This window comes from Gouania willdenowi, chromosome 4 (genome assembly GCF_900634775.1).
Source record: "Gouania willdenowi chromosome 4, fGouWil2.1, whole genome shotgun sequence".
NCBI lineage: Eukaryota > Metazoa > Chordata > Actinopteri > Blenniiformes > Gobiesocidae > Gouania > Gouania willdenowi.
Genome location: NC_041047.1, coordinates 27,454,696 through 27,474,151, shown reverse-complemented (window position 1 = coordinate 27,474,151; position 19,456 = coordinate 27,454,696). Strand labels below are relative to the sequence as shown.

At 37.4% G+C, this 19,456-nt stretch overlaps 1 protein-coding gene across 2 annotated transcripts; it reads right to left on the bottom strand.

The window, feature by feature from the left end:
- Positions 1-67: 67 nt before the first annotated feature.
- On the bottom strand, positions 68-18,177 carry bsg (basigin). Of its 2 annotated transcripts, none has more exons than XM_028444223.1 (8): positions 17,944-18,177; positions 8,425-8,590; positions 7,039-7,127; positions 6,211-6,347; positions 5,809-6,085; positions 2,660-2,684; positions 2,505-2,576; positions 68-1,314 (listed from the first exon to the last, which is right to left on the bottom strand). In XM_028444223.1, the coding sequence occupies exons 1-7, from the start codon at positions 18,005-18,007 to the stop codon at positions 2,522-2,524; spliced, it is 813 nt and encodes a 270-aa protein (XP_028300024.1). In that variant the 5' UTR covers positions 18,008-18,177; the 3' UTR covers positions 68-1,314; positions 2,505-2,521. The 2 variants fall into 2 exon arrangements, with proteins under 2 accessions (XP_028300024.1, XP_028300025.1); XM_028444224.1 differs by having other exon boundaries at positions 2,660-2,672.
- Between the last annotated feature and the right edge of the window lie 1,279 nt (positions 18,178-19,456).

Here is a 19,456-nt window from a genome sequence, read left to right as displayed (position 1 = left end):
TAGGTGAAATTAAAATAACAAAAAATATTAGCATTCATGTTTAAATGTCAATGATACAACAAATGAACACACAAATTTAAACTCCTTTATTCAGTTTTGTGCAAGTTGTACAAGAGATGTTGCTCTGGTAAAAATGTACAACCGCTCACACAATCCTGGATTCATCTCCTTAATTAGCGTAACTCTGAAATGATAACATCCAGTCAACACTACTAGGATTAATGAGTACGTATGGCTTCTGTATCATCTACTCGCTGAGGGGAACGGAGACAAAATTATACACACACAGGTTTCAGATCATAAGTTTGTGGGGAAAAAGAATCAATAAGAAGCTGTTAATAATAATATCATTAGTGTACAGTGTTACAGTTGCTTCTAATCAGCAACAGTTGAATGTTTTGCACTTGGTCCCCAGTCATTTATTTCTTGTGAGCCATTGACAAATACTGAGTAACAGAGGAGATAAAAAGCAAACTAATCTTATTTCAGGTCAGAGTTGAATGTGTGTCAGATCTACATGTGTGGGGGTCTCATGTTTTTTTTTTTTTTCTCCCCATCAGTCAAACAAAATAATCAGAGATCTACAGCAGTTGTTCAACAGCACACCATTACAAAACTGACGCACACTTTCCTAACTTGTGTTGCCAGATCAGACGGTTTCCTGCCATTCAAGACAGCAGTATATTTCAATTAGTAACAAGCCTTAAAGACCATTTGGGTGGCATTTCTGTACATTTTTTTTAAAGGTTTGTGGATAAGCAATCAATACCTGCATCAGGCAACATTCCAAACAACAGAAATATATTTCTAAAATGACATCAGAATGACGGCAGTGGTTGGATACTTTGCAAAGGCAGGTTGTTGGTGGTTGTTATTCCAGTCTTTGCTGTGAATAACAATAGTAACACATCAGGACTGAACAGCATTCAGCGCTCGTCTTCATGTGCTGCTTTACTTATTATTCAGACTGATGACTGCCAGCTCAGTGTAAGGAAGCATCAGCATTAACAAAAAAAAAAAAGCTAAAACATTAACTAAGCATTCCTCACATTAATTTTTCTAATGATTTTACAACACACACACACACACTTCTGGCTAAAACTCATGCAATATTTGCCCTGTGGCATCAAGCAGTATTTGTTTGGCTCTATGTTCTCTGGCAGCACAATGTGGAGAAAATAGAAATAAAATAAAAGGAAACCAAATTCTTTAAATACAGACACCCAAGCACAAGAAGGTATTGAAAAATTGCAGGGTGCACAGTATAATGTGCCACTTTACAGCTGAATCCTGGGCTGTCATCTGGACATCAACCTAAAACAAAGAGATTTATATTACTTGGTCAAAATGTCACTTTTGTTTAAATCGCCCAATATTTCTCTAAAAGCTTAAAGTCCGTGTAAAGCAGAAATAATTTTTTGTTGTGAGTTTGTCCCACCACAGAAACATGCGTCATTGACCAATGAGCCAAAATTGAAAGATGAAAAAAATCTCTAAGTATATAAAAAAGTAAAGAAAATGTGGCACCAGCGAATGCGTATATTCCCTAGTCCGAATATGTGGTTTATTTTCGGCAAGGGGCCGAATTGCGCCCGCTGAAGGCCGGTGTGCTTCAGCAGCAGGATCGGGTTTATGCTAATGATGGCTCTGTGGCGTAAAGCGGCCATGATTTCTGACCCGCTCATTAAAGGTGCAGTCTGCAACTCTTACAAAAAAGACTTTTTTGTCAAATTTGCTAAAGCTGTCATTATGTAAGGACAGATTTACATGAAACTAGTAGTTTGTGTAAAAAAAACAGGCTCATTGAGTTCCCCCTGCTGCTCCTGCAGCCTTTGGCAGATTGCCAGAATGCACTGCAACCTAGCAAATACAACCAATCAGAGCCAGGATTGCATTTGATGGACTGTCTGAGAGCGGTTGCTCACAGGCCCCGCCCCTTTCAAAGGGCTGTCGCGCCGTCTTTTTGACAGTGTATGGTCTGGAGGAGTAGAAGATGGAATTAATGACTTTCCTGCTGGAAAGGTAATTACTGCTGCTTGATTTACATTATGTTCAATTTGTAATTGTAAATGCTCTCACCGCAGCCTCCGTGTGGGCTGCTGTAAGTGACACTGTGTTGCTGCTGCTGCTAGATTGGTGCGTGCACATTGAGAGAGAGAAGCGCTGCAGTAATATGCTTTTAACAGAGCATGTTACATTACTGTGATGTTGCTGCCAGGCGAACATTAGCTTGTTAGCTCCTCTGAGGGAGAGACTTTGAAATGTTTGGAGGCAGGGCAAGAGAGCAGCGGGAAGGGAGGGAGAGTTGGAGACTGCATCTTCAAATCCTCAACACAGACATTTGTAACAGTTTGTGAATCCTAGCTCCACAATTACATTCTAAATGGTTGAATGGCTTTGTACATGTTTTAAGGAAATACATTTATGGCCTACTTAATGTGTTTAGAAGAAAATGGATGAATTGGCTTTACACGGTCTTTATCAGCAGATGAGGGATTACTCACCTGGTCAGCCTCTCATTTCAATTCCTTTGCCTAACATTCTTATCTTTGTGGTTTGTAGTAGAATTGCTCTTCCTGAAACACATTGTGCAACATCAGCTCTGAATCTAAGCACAAGCGGAAAGCTATCCAAGAGGAAGGCAGTGAGTTGTACTTACAAAGGAGCTGATCCTGAGTCGTCATCTGAATGATACGGCAGGGAAAGCATCCGCAAACAAAGCAAATATAGAGAAATACAGTCACATGTTAGTCTGTCATCCACATACGCAACCAGAACCCAGACACTATGAACAGAACAGCTTCTGAATTGGTGTACTGTTCGTTCTTTGGTTATTCCGTTTTAAAATCAAATCAAAATAACAAATAAACGGTGTGGTTATTTTATTTTACCACTTTAAGACCATAACAAAAATACTGAAACATCAAAAACAAGCAGCGTTTTTCTGCTTTAAAATTAAATCTTGTTCCGTTTGTGTGGTATTTGGATATTTACGAGGAAACTAGGACGAGAACTTCATGTTTTAATCTCACCACACAGAGGGAACCCATAGACGGGGGGCAGACTTTGCTCCTGGACAAAAAAGGAGCAATGCATAAGTCACATTACTAATTAACTGGTTAATTGAAACGTTATTAATACATATATAAATATATATTTTTTAAAAGGATGTTATGAAAAGCAAGCACATGAAACTATGTGATTAAAGGAACCAGAGGTGGTGTAATGAATCTACTGGTGCTCCTTGTTTCTTGTGATCAACTGCAGTGTGTTGACGACTGCCGTTAGTGGCTAGCGGTATAATAACGTGCAAACAAATATTTTTACTGCCCTCAAAAAGCTGTGAAATTGTAGAAGTTCTAACATCTATTGTTCCTCACACCAGCCTCACAGTCAATAATCAACTGTTTATGTGGATACTATTTGGACCGTAACACCACAAAACAAAACTTAAACCTGAGCAGCTTTTTAGGAGCTGAAACATTCACAGACTGCATGAAAACAGAAGCAGAACCAGAAAACTCCTGAGATAAATGTGCAGAGAACTGGTCCAGGACCTGTGGAGAGAAACCAGGTGCAGTGGACTTCAGTTCTGGTCCTGTTCGCTCTGACAGAATGTGACCTGCTTAAGCTCTCGCTCTAATTTCCCCGTAAATATCCAAATATCTCAAAAAGAACAAGATTATTTTAATTTAAAAAAATAAAAATGCTGCTTAACTGGTTTTTGATGTTTCAGTATTTCTGTTTTGGTTTAAAGTCAGTAAAACAAGATAATCACACCGTTTGTTATTTTTTATTTGGTTTTAAAACGGAACAGTACACTGTAATGAAGTAATGATCCAATCCCACATGAAAACATGCCCACTTGCTGCACAGTCTGACAATATGATGCTGATATTATTCAGTAAAAGTTTCAGGTGTTCACTTTGGGGTTAATTTTCCACTGAATCATAACACTGCTTTAACTATTTCTGTAGCATCACGACGAGTCACCCTTAAGCATCACAGAGAGTCATGCAACACAAGCAAAAACAACCAGGTAACGCTGCAGTTACAGCAATAAAGACAGACGTGAATGTTATTAAGTGGCAAAGCTAACTCACATCCTGGCATGTATTGTGGCAGTGATCACTTATTTACAAGTAGGGGCAAAGAGTAGACTGTATCCATGGCAACACGAACAATTGGACAAATGGTTAACTGGTCTTGAGAAGAGGACTGTCAATTATCATGCGATAATTACACAATGCAGAGAGCATGCAGACATCACTGAAACCTCAGTTGAACTCTCCCATGTCACTAGTTCAGGTGTCTCTTTAACTCTTTCATTGGCTCAAAGGGATTATTTCAGGAATCAGAAGATGGCGTGAAATGGAATCAGTAAAGCTTGCTCTGGTGCCGTGTTTCAGGGCCAGTGAAAGAGTGACCAAGTCTCAGAGCACGTTTCTCTCAGAAGTGGTTACAATGAAAAGCAGTTCCATTCAGTTGGCCATTGCTTTGTCCACACGCTCAGCGCAGATCAACCACTTCAGTCTGACATGCAGTTTGGTTTCACTTACCACAAGGCAAAATCAGCAGCGCACAGAGAGGTAAAATGTAAACCATAAAAACAAAAGGTTTCTATCACTGAGGCGCAAAGCCAACATCTCAACTGGTATTTTCAAACTGTAAATCATAATGAAATCAAAGACAAGGTGGATTCCCACTGAATACGTGCAGTCCCAGGGTTTACAGCTGTTTTAAAGGAATGATGCTCCGAACATCCACAAACATGGAAACTCACTCCAGTTTGGTGTGTTTTATGAGGATGGAACAAGTGTCAGTTTTCAGGAAACAATGAAGGCTTACTGCAATTAACCCTGGCAGAAATGTTTCATATATCTAATGTGTCTAAATGTGTCTCATATACCAATATTTTTCATCATAGTTTGTCGACACCATAATTTTAAGTGACAATAACAAGACTATGACTAATAAAATAAAATAAAAATACACCTGAACGAAAACTATGAGAATATATTGACATTTTTGATAATAATAAAACTAAATTATAGTTTTGTCACATGAGACGAAATCCAATCAAAAGGGATGTGGTCTCTCTCATTGATCACATCAAATCTGTGTGTAATTACAAACATTAATACCATGCCAGCTCAGGTTGATCAATGGAAATTAAATCTTTAAAAAATAAGCATAATCTCATGCTTTATTTTTTAGTCGACTACAGATTTATTCGACTAAAATCTTAATGTCATTTACTTGACTAAAACTAGACTAACTGAAATAGTTTTGATGACTAAATTTTGACTATAACTAAGTTGAAATTTAGCCAAAACCCTGACTAAAACTAAATCAAAATTTGCACGTACCAGAGCTAAATGTCATGGAACAGCTTTTTGTCATCTGCCTTAGATATTCCTTCAGTCTTCTTTGGTTTGTCTGACTTTTGGTAAATGTTTTAGTTGTGATTCAAAATGCTGCTATGACCTCATCACTCCAGGCTGTTTTCAAATGGAGAAACTGGTAAAAGGGAATCCCTGATGGTAATGCTCTGACCTTTCGAGAAATGAGCTTCTTGGTAAAATCAGCTGGAGCAAAGACAGCAGACCAGAACTCCTCCAACATCAGTGCCTAAACTCTAATGTGCTTCTGGACCAATGGTCAAAAATACACTGATGGGCAAAGGGAGCACAACCTCCACTTTAAACTCATCAACTAATGGGGAAATTGCCAAGTGAATTGTGGATTTCTGTCAGAAAACAATGCTTTCAGATATTTGACCACATGCTTCATGGCTATAATACATACCGTCGTTGACCTCATCAGGCTTTCTCCTTCTCTCATAGATGAAGATGATAGTTACGAGGACAATAACCTCGGCCACGATGCCCAGAAAGGGCCAGAGAGCAGCCAAGCGGCTGCGTACGCGCAGGTAGATCTTGTCGCTGTTGGACCCGATCTCATTGGTTCCGGAGCAGATGTAGTTGCCAATGTCATCCTGGATGTTCAGGTCATTGATGGTCAGAATGGTCTTGTTGGGGGTGTTCTTGATTTCAAATTTGAGACCGGTGTTGTTGATTATGGGCTGTTGGTTAGGCATAGGTTACATTTAAGTGACACAAACATAACTAATCTCTACAGCTGGAAATAGTCATCCACTGGAAGAATGTCACAGGAATGGTCTTGTGAAACATGTAACTTGACACCCACCGCATGGTTGCCTTCCTCCTCTTTGAACCAGTTCCAGTCAGTGGGTAGTGGGTAGCCATGGCTCACACAGACCATCACACCTTTGTCCTTCTCATTGCCATGTTCAGAGTGCTTATAGGCAGCAACGTGTGGGAGTGCTGCCGCAAACACACACAAGGAACAAACACTGAGGAATTAAATTACCAATCCATGATTAATGATATAACACTCTTTATAAATGATTGAGCCAACAGTCCAATGAGTCACAGCTTTAATCAAAAGGTCCGCAAACTCTTTAAATTGCAGCAACGTCTTTATAGGTATCTGAGCAAATAAAATCCTTCAAACACTAAAATAAAGTATGTTCACTTTTCCAAAAAACAAAACACTTCCTGCATGATATTTTTTAGGGGGAGAAGTGTGCATGCACGTGCATTAAACAACTAAAAGTTCATATTAATTATGTTTTGTTTTTTTCTCGTGTGTGCTAAGCTTTATTCTTTGTAGGTATCCAAAATTGTGGAAGTGTGTTTTATTTATCAAATTATACATATGCATAATTGAAAAGCAAAATTAAGAATTTAAATCTATTATTCTCGATTATATTTTTGTAATTGTTGAGTGTAATAATCGCAATAGAATTTCAATTAATTGCACAGCCTTAACATGGGTAACTGGTAACTTCTTACTACAGTCTAATAGGCAGGAGTGTTATTCCATATCCTTAGATTTCTCAATCACATGGTCAGTGAGTGTAAAGAATGACTACAAAAATGTTGCCATATCACATGCAGCGGAGAATGAAATGTAAAATCAGATGTGCTTAAAATATTGACGTCTAAAACTTACTTTTCACTTCAATCGTCTGCTTGGACACAGGCTCAGTCTGGAACACACATTCATACTTTCCAGCATTCGTGTGAGTGATCTTCTCCAAACTTTTGACATTGAAAAAAAAAAAGATAAAGAAACACAATAAATATGAGTTGCTTAACCATGGCCAACTTCTACAATGTGGCAAGAAACTTACACCATGAGCATTATGTTTCTACTTAGCCAAGTGGAAAAACCCTTACTAAAACCTGTTCAAGCTCACAATGAAAGAAACAGAGTGACGTTTTCATCCAACAAATATCTAAAACGCATCTTTAATGACAAACACAATTTTGTTTACAGCCATGTCCTGTGCAGCCATGCCTACTCTCTCGCTCTTTAATGGGGAATTAAGGTCAGGCCGAGCGAGCACAATGCTCGGGGCGTTCATCCTTGCTGCCAAGACTACCAGCAAAGCTGCATGTAGGCACAGCCAGTCTCACTGCTAATCAAGAGCAGAAAATGCCTGGACGGCGCCCAAAGCTCTGCTGATAGAAGCAGCCGGCACGAGAAAAAGCTAAAAGTGGAGGAGACCATAAGATAAGCAAAAGGCAAAGTGCGAGACATAGCCTGTCGTAGGTTTAAAACGGGAATAAAGCATTAGAAAATACAACAAAAGGCAATGCTGCCAGAAAGAACCTGAACTCAATGCAGAAACATTTATGGAAAACTAAAGCCTATTTAAAGTTGTTCTGAATTTATTTGATCTTTGTTTTACACAGAATTGATTCTCTCAGGTCCAGAATGATAAATACATTGTGCTACATTGTGTTTCAAAGCTAATTTTCTTTTTAACTTTATCTTAATATACAATCAGTTCATGTATTAAATGTAAAGTCAAAGGGAGTAATGTTGACTAAACCCCAAAACCAGTTTTTTCTGCTGAATACAAATGTATTTGGGTATTAAGCAGTGCTGTCGATTGATCCTGGTCCAACTCTCAACATTTTAGTCAAAGTATTTTAATTTGCCATATTTTGTTGTAACAGAGAAACCAGGCTATTACAATTGATTTTTGCTATTGGCTGAGAACAAGATCATGTGACATTTTGGGACTATCTTAGGTCACAAACAAGCACTATTAGCCCCACCCCTTTCATAAAAACTAGCACCTGTGGGCTCTACAATCTATGGTGAGTAGGTTGGATTGAGAGAAGAGTGAATAGAGAGGTATATTGACTAATGAGTAGCTAGTTAACATAGCATAGATTGTTCATTGGAAATTTTATAGTATAGACTGGGTGTGCCTTAACTGCTCCAGGAGCCCCGCCCATAATCAAGGTGGCAGGTCAGGAGAAAGCAGGGTTTTAGTTAATCAAACCTGACCATCTCATCATGGTATTTGGATGACTGATCACTTACCGGAGGATTGTGTACGGATTAGAATCAGTCGACACAGAGTCTTCAATTACTTTTCCATTGTAGATCCAGTGGGAGCCTTTGACAGGAAGCGGGTCCGTCAAGTTGCAGCTGAGCACAGCAGATGTTTGGTTGTTGACCACTATGGGTTCGGAGGTTATTTTGGGGCCTTGAGGAAAAAAAACAAACATTATTGTTGGAAAATTACTAGCAATATTGTTACATTTCTTATACATCTACAGAATATTTGTCAGTCTGTTTTGACAATTATTCATCAAGCGCTGCAGTGTATTGTGTTGTTTACAGTAAAGTATCTTTCTGAAGTTAAATTTAGCACTATAACTTTAACCCTGACTTAAAGTACGAACAGATGAGGCTTTCAATGCTATGCTCACATTTAACAGAGCAAATAAATAATGCAATATAATCACATCATTAAAAGCCATTTCATGATTCTTCTGTATGCCAAATCTCAAGAGTTAATACTTGTAAACTCAAAGAAACGCTTTTCCATTGTTCAAAAGACATCCAAGATTTGTGAAATACAGCCCAAAAATAATTACACTTACCACATTTAAAATGAAATGAAAATATCTACCGTTAAAAATAATTCATCACATTTTGGATGAAGAACAAGTCCTGTCAAGCTTTCAGCATCATCTTAGAACGTAGGTAAAGCTTCTCTAACACAGTAGATTGCATGAGCAGGAGAAAGGGTGGAGGAAATTATACTGGAAAGGTATTAACTAACTACAAAGGTCAGGAGGGAAGTTTTTTCAGAAAACATGCAGAGGAAACGACATGAAAAGCTAATTGTTGGTAGTTTAATTGCCAGGATACAAATATTGTCCCATTTTTGTTTAAATGTGAGGAAAAAAACTGACCAGTTGCCAAAACGAAGTCAATAATACTGAACCAGAAGGCAGAAATGTCCCATAGCTGAATTGTGAGAATGGTCAACATTATAATTGAAGAAAAAAAGTTAGCAAGTGTATTAAAGTGATTGGCCAAACCCTTCATAATGAATTATAACACTTCTTATCAACGGGTCGTCAGTTTCATTGCATTGTTTTGCACTCACATACTTTGACGTTTCAGCTGAAGCCATTTAGAGATGACAAGCCTTATTATAATCCATATTAAGTCTAAGACACACATGTGACATTTGACATTTGCTTGAAAATGGTGGATCAACATAGAGATGCATTCAATACAAAAATTCAATTGTATCAAATCATTGAGAAAGAGGGAGGAAACACAGGGACTGTAGAGCTAGACTTGATGACAGGGTCTATTCTACCACCACACGGACTGGGACTGGGACAGGTGTGTACTGAGGGAAAACGGCATGGGGCGGAGTCTTAAGGAGAGACTGTGGAACAGGAATTGACTACTGAGGAGTTAACAGTCAGCTGGTCTGACTGGGATCTCCACAGGCTCACTCTGCCACTCACTTTCAATCACAATTATGTTTGCCTGCGAACGGATCCACTTGATTTTTGGCGTCTTCTTCAGTTCATTGCGATCTGGGTCGTTGGAAGCACGGCACTCGTACGTGCCTGACTCGTTGAAACTGAGGCTTGTGAGGAGGATGGTGCTCGTAGCATGTGCTACATAGGTGGCGTTTATTTGCACTCTGCCATCCCATGCTCCGTCAAACAGCTGGGTGAAGGTCTCATTGGGCTCTTCACCCTCTACAAACCACCACTGCACCTCGGGGATGGGATTCCCTATCACCTCACAATGCAGCTCTGCACTGTCATCAATGAGCTTCATCTGGGACAATGGGGACTTAATAAAACCCGCTGAGAACAAGTTACAGTGAGTCCAGGCCATGTGCATTTGGTGAATTGGAAGCAAACAGAGTGATTTAATGGATGGATGACCAAATGATGACAGAGAGAAAAAAAAAAGCACAAAGAAAGAGAAAGAAAAGAAACGGTTAATCAAACATAAAATGAAATGGAAGAAAGCACACAGAAAAAGCAAAGATTAGAGTAACAACATTCACCCATTACTCTCGACATTGTTGAAATTTGCTAATAAATAAAACTAATAAATGCATGATTAAACATGAGCCCGTCTTCTGTTTTTGAAATGTAACCACCATGAATAAAACATGGTGGTGGTGACTAAATCATTGTCATTAATTACGGGCTGTACTAAAATCATATATATATATATATGTATTTAAAAATGTTTACTTTTTTATAATTGCAAGGAAGAAATTTTACACTTCAAATAAAGCTCAATTAAAACACTTCTAGAGGTAGACTAATCCAAATTTAATACCCTTAAAAAAACTAAAACACAGATCATGATTTTTTACAGCAAAACAGAAAAAAAAATAAAAATAAAATAGCACCCCAATAAGTAAACAAAGGGCAATGAAATACTAAAAAATAATACAAAGCAGATGTCGGTGAGATGTGAAAAAAATAAGCATGGTATAAAATAATGCAAAATTGTGCCAACACAGGGTGAGGGCTGGGCGATATAAGTAGAGTAGCTTTATTGATACCAGTGTAGGGGAATTTACTGTCATTTCAGCTCAGATAAAGCGCAAAAAGACAACAGTAGGCAACACACAGAATACCCAAAAGACACCCAAAAAATAGTGCAATGTAGGAGATTAAATAAACGATACAATTATAGAGACTATAGATAAATAGACGGTGACGATAAGGACCATATAATATAACAGCCAGCTGCACAGTATTAAACCACTCATTTTAGCCTTTTCTCAAATAAGGGACAGCATGTAAATCCTATAGGGCAGCAGGTTTGTGCAGAGTGGAGTTTGTGTAAGAACAAGCGAAAACTATTAACGCAAAATCAGCTGTAAAATAAAATGAATTAATATTATGATCTTCTACATCATTTTCTATTTCAATCTCTATATATTGTCCAAGCCTACATGGGTTTCTTAGCTTCGAACATGAACTTCATGGTAAGAAAAACATCAGCGTATCGGGGCAATAACCTAAAAAGGCAATGTGCTCAGATGGTCAAAAAAAATGGAAAACCTAAAACATAGAAAGCACGTGATATGTCTTCAAATGCAAATCGGTGTTATATCAAATTACAAACTGCATAGTAGGCCTGCACGATATGGCCTAAAACCAATCAATGTTTTTAGGCTAAATCATGATGTACAATATATATTTTGATATTCTAATTTATCCTCCCAATCACTGTTAAATTCAAACCTTTGGTACATAAAATTACAACAATATGGTGATTCAAGTAGCCCCTTATATTAGGGGTGTGCCATCTAAGGAACCTCACCATTCGATTACGATTCAGGGTGCCATGATTCAATTATTCAACAATTATCACAATTTTCGAGGCTGCGATACATCGAGTATATTCAATATATCGAGTACATTCGATATATCACCCACCATTACTGGATAGCCATTTAATGGCTCACATATTCTGTAGTAGTCTCTATAACAAAAGGTATTTTCCTCTGTACATCCCAGCTACGTACGCACACCGTGCTAAAAGATGGAAATCAGACCCCAACACTGTAGCAATGCTTCACTCCATTCAGTTAATCATGAATTATCTTAATTCTTAAGGATAGTAATGCCAGCCTAAAAAATGTAAAATAGAGGTAAACTTGTAACCTTCACAACAACAGAATGAGGCTTGGCTTACACAAATGTTTAAAGTAATACTCATGCTTTGGATTGTTTCTTCGTACACTACACTACCAAGGTCACCTTCCTTGCACATGCTGTATGAAAGTTCAACATTAAATATAGTGCAGGCCCAGTCACCATCTCTGATTAGAAGCTAATCATGCTAATTCTGACAAGGCACCTTACTTTGCATGACAACATGAGAAACACAAAGTTGCCAACAAAATTACAATCCGTTTTTTAATTTTTCACTATTACAATTGGAACAAGGCAAATATTTACCCAGGCCAAACATTTGTGTCCTATTTAAGAACTAGGACTAATTAATTAATACATTTAAAATATATATATATTTTTGTATTTCATTCTAATTGTATTTAATCACATTGTTACACTAAAAAATTATCTAAGTGATGATTATAGCCTCCGATTGTGTGTTTCATATTTTCCCAAATTCCATTACAGGGTACACCGACTTCTGACTTTTTATTGGCTTTCCCCAATTCGATGTTAACAAAATGCACAATTGTGATTTATTAGGTTAAAATAAATCATTGTAGTTTTCTATGGTTCAGATCAGAAGTCAAAATAGGATGCTAAGGTCCTGCTAAATCTCAAAAGATTTTGTACCATGAAATGTTTACATTATATGTGTTTATCTCTTCCAAACACTTGCTACACAATCAATTAACTAGTTCAATAGAGAAAAAATATGGTGAAAAATATGCATTACATTCCCAAAAAACCTGTTAGGCGACAGCATATTCCTATATATATTCAAATAGCAGCACCAGTTTCCAAAAAGATAATTACGTGATTTACATTTGACCACAGAAGGCCTCGGAAGGCCTTAATGGTATTGGTAAAGTATTTTATTGTGGATTATTCTTATAAAGTATCAAAATAAGACTAGAAATTATATTGTAAAAAAACATTGACAAGCAACTATAAAATATTTTGGAATTAGCTACATGCCCCCACCCCCTCTAATCAATAAAGAAACCAAACAGTCAATAGGCATCAACATAGTCCATCTTCCATGAGAGTGAAGACAAGTTTATAGCACCCAAGCTTTTGAATCCAAAACAAGATGCTAATTAACTTGCTGAAATTCCCAACTATACAAGAAACTGAAGATTGAGTACATGCAGTCTTTTAAATAACCAACATATTTAAAGCTACAAATCTCAGGGTAAGCTGGGACAAATCTTATATAATCGTTAAAAAACAAACTGTTTCAAATCAATAAAACTGTCATACAAATCTTTAATTTAGTAATGTAATTTTCCTCAGATACTTAGTCAAAATTTATATTAACATAAGTTAAGTGACCCAGTTTCTGCACTGTAGTAAATGAGCCACAGTAACAGGAACATAACTGTCCCGTGTATTGGAAAGAAGAGCATGACCATCAATAGGGAAATAGAAAAGGTGTCACTGCTAGAGCTCAGACAACAACATATTATGGTCAAAAGATCATTTAAATGAGAGCAGGATAAGCAGCTCTCATCGCTTAACGCTGGTCAATACTCAAATGGATCTGTGCACAACACCATTCCACAAATGAATTGAACTAAACATCACAAGCAAAAAAATGGCAATGGATTTTTAATTTCAGCAGCTTTTCGTACAATGTAGCTTAATAGCCATTTTGCTCATAACCTACTTTAAAGCCATAGTTAGCGTTAGAGAAGGAGCTTCAACCCAAGGGAAATCTAATTTCACTCCAGAGCTCCTTCAGTGCCAGTTTTCCCCTTATAGAAAACAATGAAAGGCACGAGGACTCAATGTACTCGTTTGGCTACGGTGTACATAATACCAAGAAACAATCCGGTTGTTATACCAACCCTCTGCTCTCACATGGTGGCTTTTGTCTGCCTGCTGGCTACCAAACAAGATGAAATACTGACACTGCTACAGAGGTGTTATTTCACTGTGGTCCTGGGGAGCCTCAGCCCCGCACCTTTAAAACATACAAGATCGGCTGGGAAGAACACTGTGATAAAGCCTACAATGGTTTGATATATTTTTAAGTGCATGCACTACACAAGAGGTGGGCAACTTCTATCACAGCAGGGGCCACAAAAATGTGTTTGTTTGATCGAAGGGCCACATTATCATCATTCATGTCAGCATTTAGAATAATTACCAATCTAGAACCGCTACTTAGTTAGAACCAGACACCCACTCAGCAAAGTGAACCAGTCTAAGTTCCTCCATCAGATTCACCCAAAGTTCCCACAAACACAGTGACAGTGCTCTACTAAAGCATGCTAAGCTAACCCACCAACACATAAGACTGGGGCTGAGCTAATGCTAACCATCACATTAAAGGAATAGGCTAGTAAAAACTACACGTCCATTAGACAGTAATAAAACTATTGAGATTATTATACCTTAATATCCTTAATGAATAAATCATCAGCTTGAGCCGGTTTAATGATAGAAATCAGAGTTATTTCTCAGTAATTTATGTAATTCAATAGATATAAACAAAACTTAATTCAGCAGCAGTGGTTTATATTAAACTGTAAAAACACTAAAGTAGTTATTTTTGCCTATCTTGTGTTTTTTAATTTCTTTTAAAAAATAATTTCACTATTAATGAGGAAATACATTTATTTTATACAACAACACTAATGGAATGACCAATATGCACAAGCTTTTTAATGTGTAAATGATATTACTGAAGCAGATTCTAGTGCTGACGTATGTCATTACTTTTGTGTTTGTAAGGAACCTGTTTACACTAAGTTGGGAATTGTTTTATTTATGTATTTATCACTTTTATTTGTCGGAATTTGCCCCAAGCCAAATTTAAACGATTGTAGCAACATAGAGCAAATACATTTACGATTTGTCATCCGATTAGTCGACTAATCGTTTCAATAATCGATGACTAGTCGACTATTAAAATAGTCGTTAGTTGCAGCCCTTGTATTTATGTTGTCATTTTTGTGCATTTGTTTTGCGGAGTAATTTTGTTTATTTCTTGTCTTTTTGCAAACTTTTTTTTTTACTTATTTTCTGTATTTTTTTTTTTAGTCATTTTTGGTATTTTTGTAGTAGTTGTGTGTGTTTTTGAAGTATTTCCTGTAATTTTCTTGTCTTTTGCTTGATTTTTCTGCAATGTTGCAATTTTTTGTATTTCTTAATGTATTCTTGCTTTTGTTTTGTGTATTTTTCTGTCAATGTGTATGTTTATTTTGAGGGCCACATAAAATTTGACCAAGGGCCGCCAGTTTCCCATGTTTGCACTACACTATCACTGCAATCCACTGGGGAATGGAGAAATACTCACAAGGCAAATTGACTCTAATATAAGCTCTCTGTAAAGTATTCACAGCTGTTTTAATACTTAGCCAACTCACAATATCTGACTGTGATTGCAGCAAAACAAAGTGGGAAGGATGTAGTAAGAACGAAATGAAGATACCTGCTTTGCAATGTCTGGTTAAGAAACCAACTTAGGAAAGCAGATAAAATGGCAGAACATGTTATTACCCCTGTAAAAACTGGGGTAAAGGTGAGTAGGGAAAGGAGTGGTGCTGTAAGCATTTAGCAGAAATACACTTTAACCCGTAGGCAAACCACTGACATTATTAAGGATAAGCATCCGTCTCAAATGTTACACAACAGCCTGTTCATTAAAACACACGTGGCAACAATTACAGTTGCCTTATTAAAAAGTGCCAAGTGTTCACTTTTGTCAACTAATTCTTTAGTTTATTGTAAATGTAAAAACTAGGCAGGATACGTTTTGGATACACTAATCTACTAAACATGTTGAGCAAACAGAGTGCAGAGCCTCTTGTTGTTTTTGAACAGTCAAATAAAAGCATGGATATTTTCACAACTGTAATTTTAATTTATTCATTTTTTCCTTTCTACAAATATTGTATCATTATCGCAGCTCATTATCATAAATCTTATCGTATCATGAACTCAGTGTACCATCACACCTCTAACGTTGATACCAAGGCATAATGTGTCAATAGGCAATATCTAATTTCATATGTGACCGAAATAAATAGCATGCGGGGTTAACGGTGTATTATTGTCTTGATGTGATTGTGTTTCTTTCATCATTTGTTACCTTCCTTGTGGTTATCCCTCTTGTATGTAAAATACAACACCACCCAACTTTATCTTCAATGAGCTCATCAGAGTTCACGGTTCAAGCTGTCGCTGTCCTTGCTCGAATGTGGCATTGTGGTATTGGAATAAATATAAACAAACTAAAAGTATATATATATATATATACACATCGTTAGGCAATATTGTCATTTTTATAATGCTAAAATACAAAAACTCAATATATCGCCCAGCACCAAGCCAAACTACTTTCCCTGTTTGAAACATACTGAGATCCATCCTGCTTGTTTGCAGGGCAATACACAGACAGACAACCACTCACACACACAATATAGGCAATCTAGAGACTGCAATCAACCTAACAGTCAGGTTTTTGGATTGTGGGATGAAACCTGAGTACCCAGAGGTTACCCACACAGCACAGGGAGAACATGCAAACTCCGCACAGAATGGACCCAAGTGTCCACCCCAGGGCTTGAACCCAGGACCTTCTTGCTGAAATAATTGGGATCAAACAGTCGTTCATCCCTTAACTGGAAAACCAGTATAACCGTAACATCTGACTACCAGCTATCTATCTATAAAGCAAAGAATCTGTCTGTGTGTCTGTGTTCTTCAAGTATATCTGCAAATCAGGCTCAGATTGACCTGACACTTTCAACATGGCTGCTGCTTGGTTCAAGGGTGTGCAACATTGGATTTGCTTGGACTGCAATGATGCCGTTCATAAGTTATTTCATAAAATTGTCTTAAATGGCAGCTCAGTGTTGACAGGGTGTCATGGTAACTCAGGATAAATGCTGTGTAGAAACTACAGGAGTGACTGCACAAAGGGCGTTCAGAAATGACTAAAGTGGGTCTAATATTCTAAAAATAAAGTGTCTATTCGTACGGTTGCCGTACAGACAACCCCTGGTGCTATTGGTACGATTACCAATAGCACCAGGGGTTAGAGGGTCTTAGAGGGTTAGGTTATACCCCAATATCGAAACAATTTTTAGGGTTAGGTGTAGTCTTAGTCACACAACCTAAACTGGCCAATGACTGACCTATCAGGTGACCTAAACTGGCCAAACAGGAACGCTACGTACGGATCAAATTTTGGTATATTGATACGGCAACCATACTAGCCACTGCCTAAAAAAACACCCCTAAATATTTACCAGCATGTGTCCTTAGTGAGCAACGTTTGCAACTAAGGTGAGTAGTAATAATAATAATAAATTGTGTGTGTAATTCAGAATTTAATTTGCATTAGAAATTGAGTGTATACATGGTCATTTTAAAGAGGGTTTCCCTTCTATTTTGAATTAAAAAGGAAATAAAGCGCCCATGTAAACCATCGATGAAAAGGTACTACTTTTCCCACTTTTACATAGCATGACATACTTCCTACGAGTACTGCACTAGTAGATTATTATTTACCATTGGAGCTCATAATATTCAACATAAACACCAGTTTTTAATCGTGTGTGTGATGGACGCTCAATCCTCTTCACAGATAAGGCCGTGAATCCCACAGTCACGACACGAAGCGAATGGTTAATGGAGTGGAAACGAGCAGCTAGCTAAAAGCTAAGGACGTACACTAGTCTACATTACATAACAATAACACGGTTTTAACAGCTTTTGAAATATATTCAAAGCACAGTCGCTGTTAAATACCATAAACGCCTCTCATGTCACTGTAGCAGGACTGTAAACAAGCACCGTTACCGCTTCCAGTTGAGGGTAAAAAGTGGTGCATCTTCAAACAACATGGCTGCCAGTCAATCCTTACCTGTGGAAGCGTCGGCTCGCCAACAGCTGAGCAGCATGACACTGACAGTCCACACTAACATCATGATGGACGATGGTTTACCACACGTTTGATGAAACGGACTGTTTGGAAGGGCCTGTGTCCCTCTGTTTGCTGCTGCTGTTGCTGCTGCTGCTGCTTCGGCACCTTCAGGGACGTTGGAGCCGACGGAGTTGCTCGTCCTCTAGTTGCTCCCTACGCACACGCCCAGATCATCACGTACATATGACGTATGTGCTTGGAGGCGTGGTCACGTCACATGAGTTTGAGCACGTTTACTGCAGTTCCCCACATCCCAGGAAGCCAGTGAGGGCTTTTAGTAAACAGCTGAATACTGTGCAGTGAGGCCCTGAAACACGTTTTAAAAATTAAAATTAAAACATGGGGAACAGAAAACAAAATTAAACATGGGGAACAGAAAATAAAATTAAACATGGGGAACAGAAAATGAAATTAAATGCAATAAAACATGGGAACAGAAAAGAAAAATAAGTGAAATAAAACACGAGAAACAGAAAATAAAAATAAATTAAATAAAACATGCGGAACAGAAAATAAAAATAGATTAAATAAAACATGGGGAAAAGAACATTAAAAATGGAATAAAACCAATAAAACATGGGGAACAGAAAATAAAACAAATGAAATATAGAATGGGGAACAGAAAATAAAAATAGATTAAATAAAACATGGAGAAAAAGTCCCTCACAGAGGAAGTAAACATATATTATTGTAAAGATATTTTTAACTCTTGCCTTCAAACTTCCTTTTTTAAAGGCCTTCATATTTATACATAAGACAAGACCATGACCAAACCAGCTATCCATTTAGATTTAGTATTTATCTACCCATTTTTTTGGAACAAATAAAGCAGGGTGTGAGTGACCCTACAATGAAAACCCTTTAGACTTCTGACCAGATATTTATTTCCTCTCAAAGTCACATACATGCATTTTAATTTTTTTTTTTCTAGAGAAGTCAAAACTTCGCTACATTCCTTCCTCTCACTTTATAAATAATACATTTTACAAAAGTAAATAAATCCTCTATCAGCTTTTAAAGAAAATTCCCTAATGATACGTTATTAATGGTGTTTTATTCCAGGACACCAGAAGGAAAATCCTTCTCATATGTACACAATAGAGTTGTAAAAAAGTAAAATCATCACTAATAAAGGTTGTGAAAAGATGAAAGAAAGTATGGATTATTGGAACAAAATATTAGGGAAAAACCTGAAAATGAATCATGGCCAAAAGAGAAAAGGTTGTCGAAAGTTTGGTCTGTAAAAAAACAATTCCCTCAGATAAAAGCTTTTTGAACAGAACCCAGAGGACCACAGCAGTACAATGAGGAGGAAACACACCCATGTAGTTAAAACAATCAAAGGAAGCTAAATTTATTGGTTCATTGATAACTTTAGAGGCTGCAGCAGCAGTGAGGGATCTAAAGCTTTCAGAAGTCTGACTTTAAAAGAGTTAATTGTTTTAAAACTCAT

What these genes read in the sequence shown, in the direction of transcription:
- bsg (XM_028444223.1), bottom strand. Translation starts at nt 18,007, where the DNA reads ATGATGTTAGTGTGGACTGTCAGTGTCATGCTGCTCAGCTGTTGGCGA. An exon ending in GCGAGCCGACGCTTCCACAG is followed by an intron (nt 8,591 to 17,943) that starts GTAAGGATTGAC and finishes TTTTTCCTCAAG; the next exon opens with GCCCCAAAATAACCTCCGAA. An exon ending in AGGAGGAAGGCAACCATGCG is followed by an intron (nt 6,086 to 6,210) that starts GTGGGTGTCAAG and finishes CCTAACCAACAG; the next exon opens with CCCATAATCAACAACACCGG.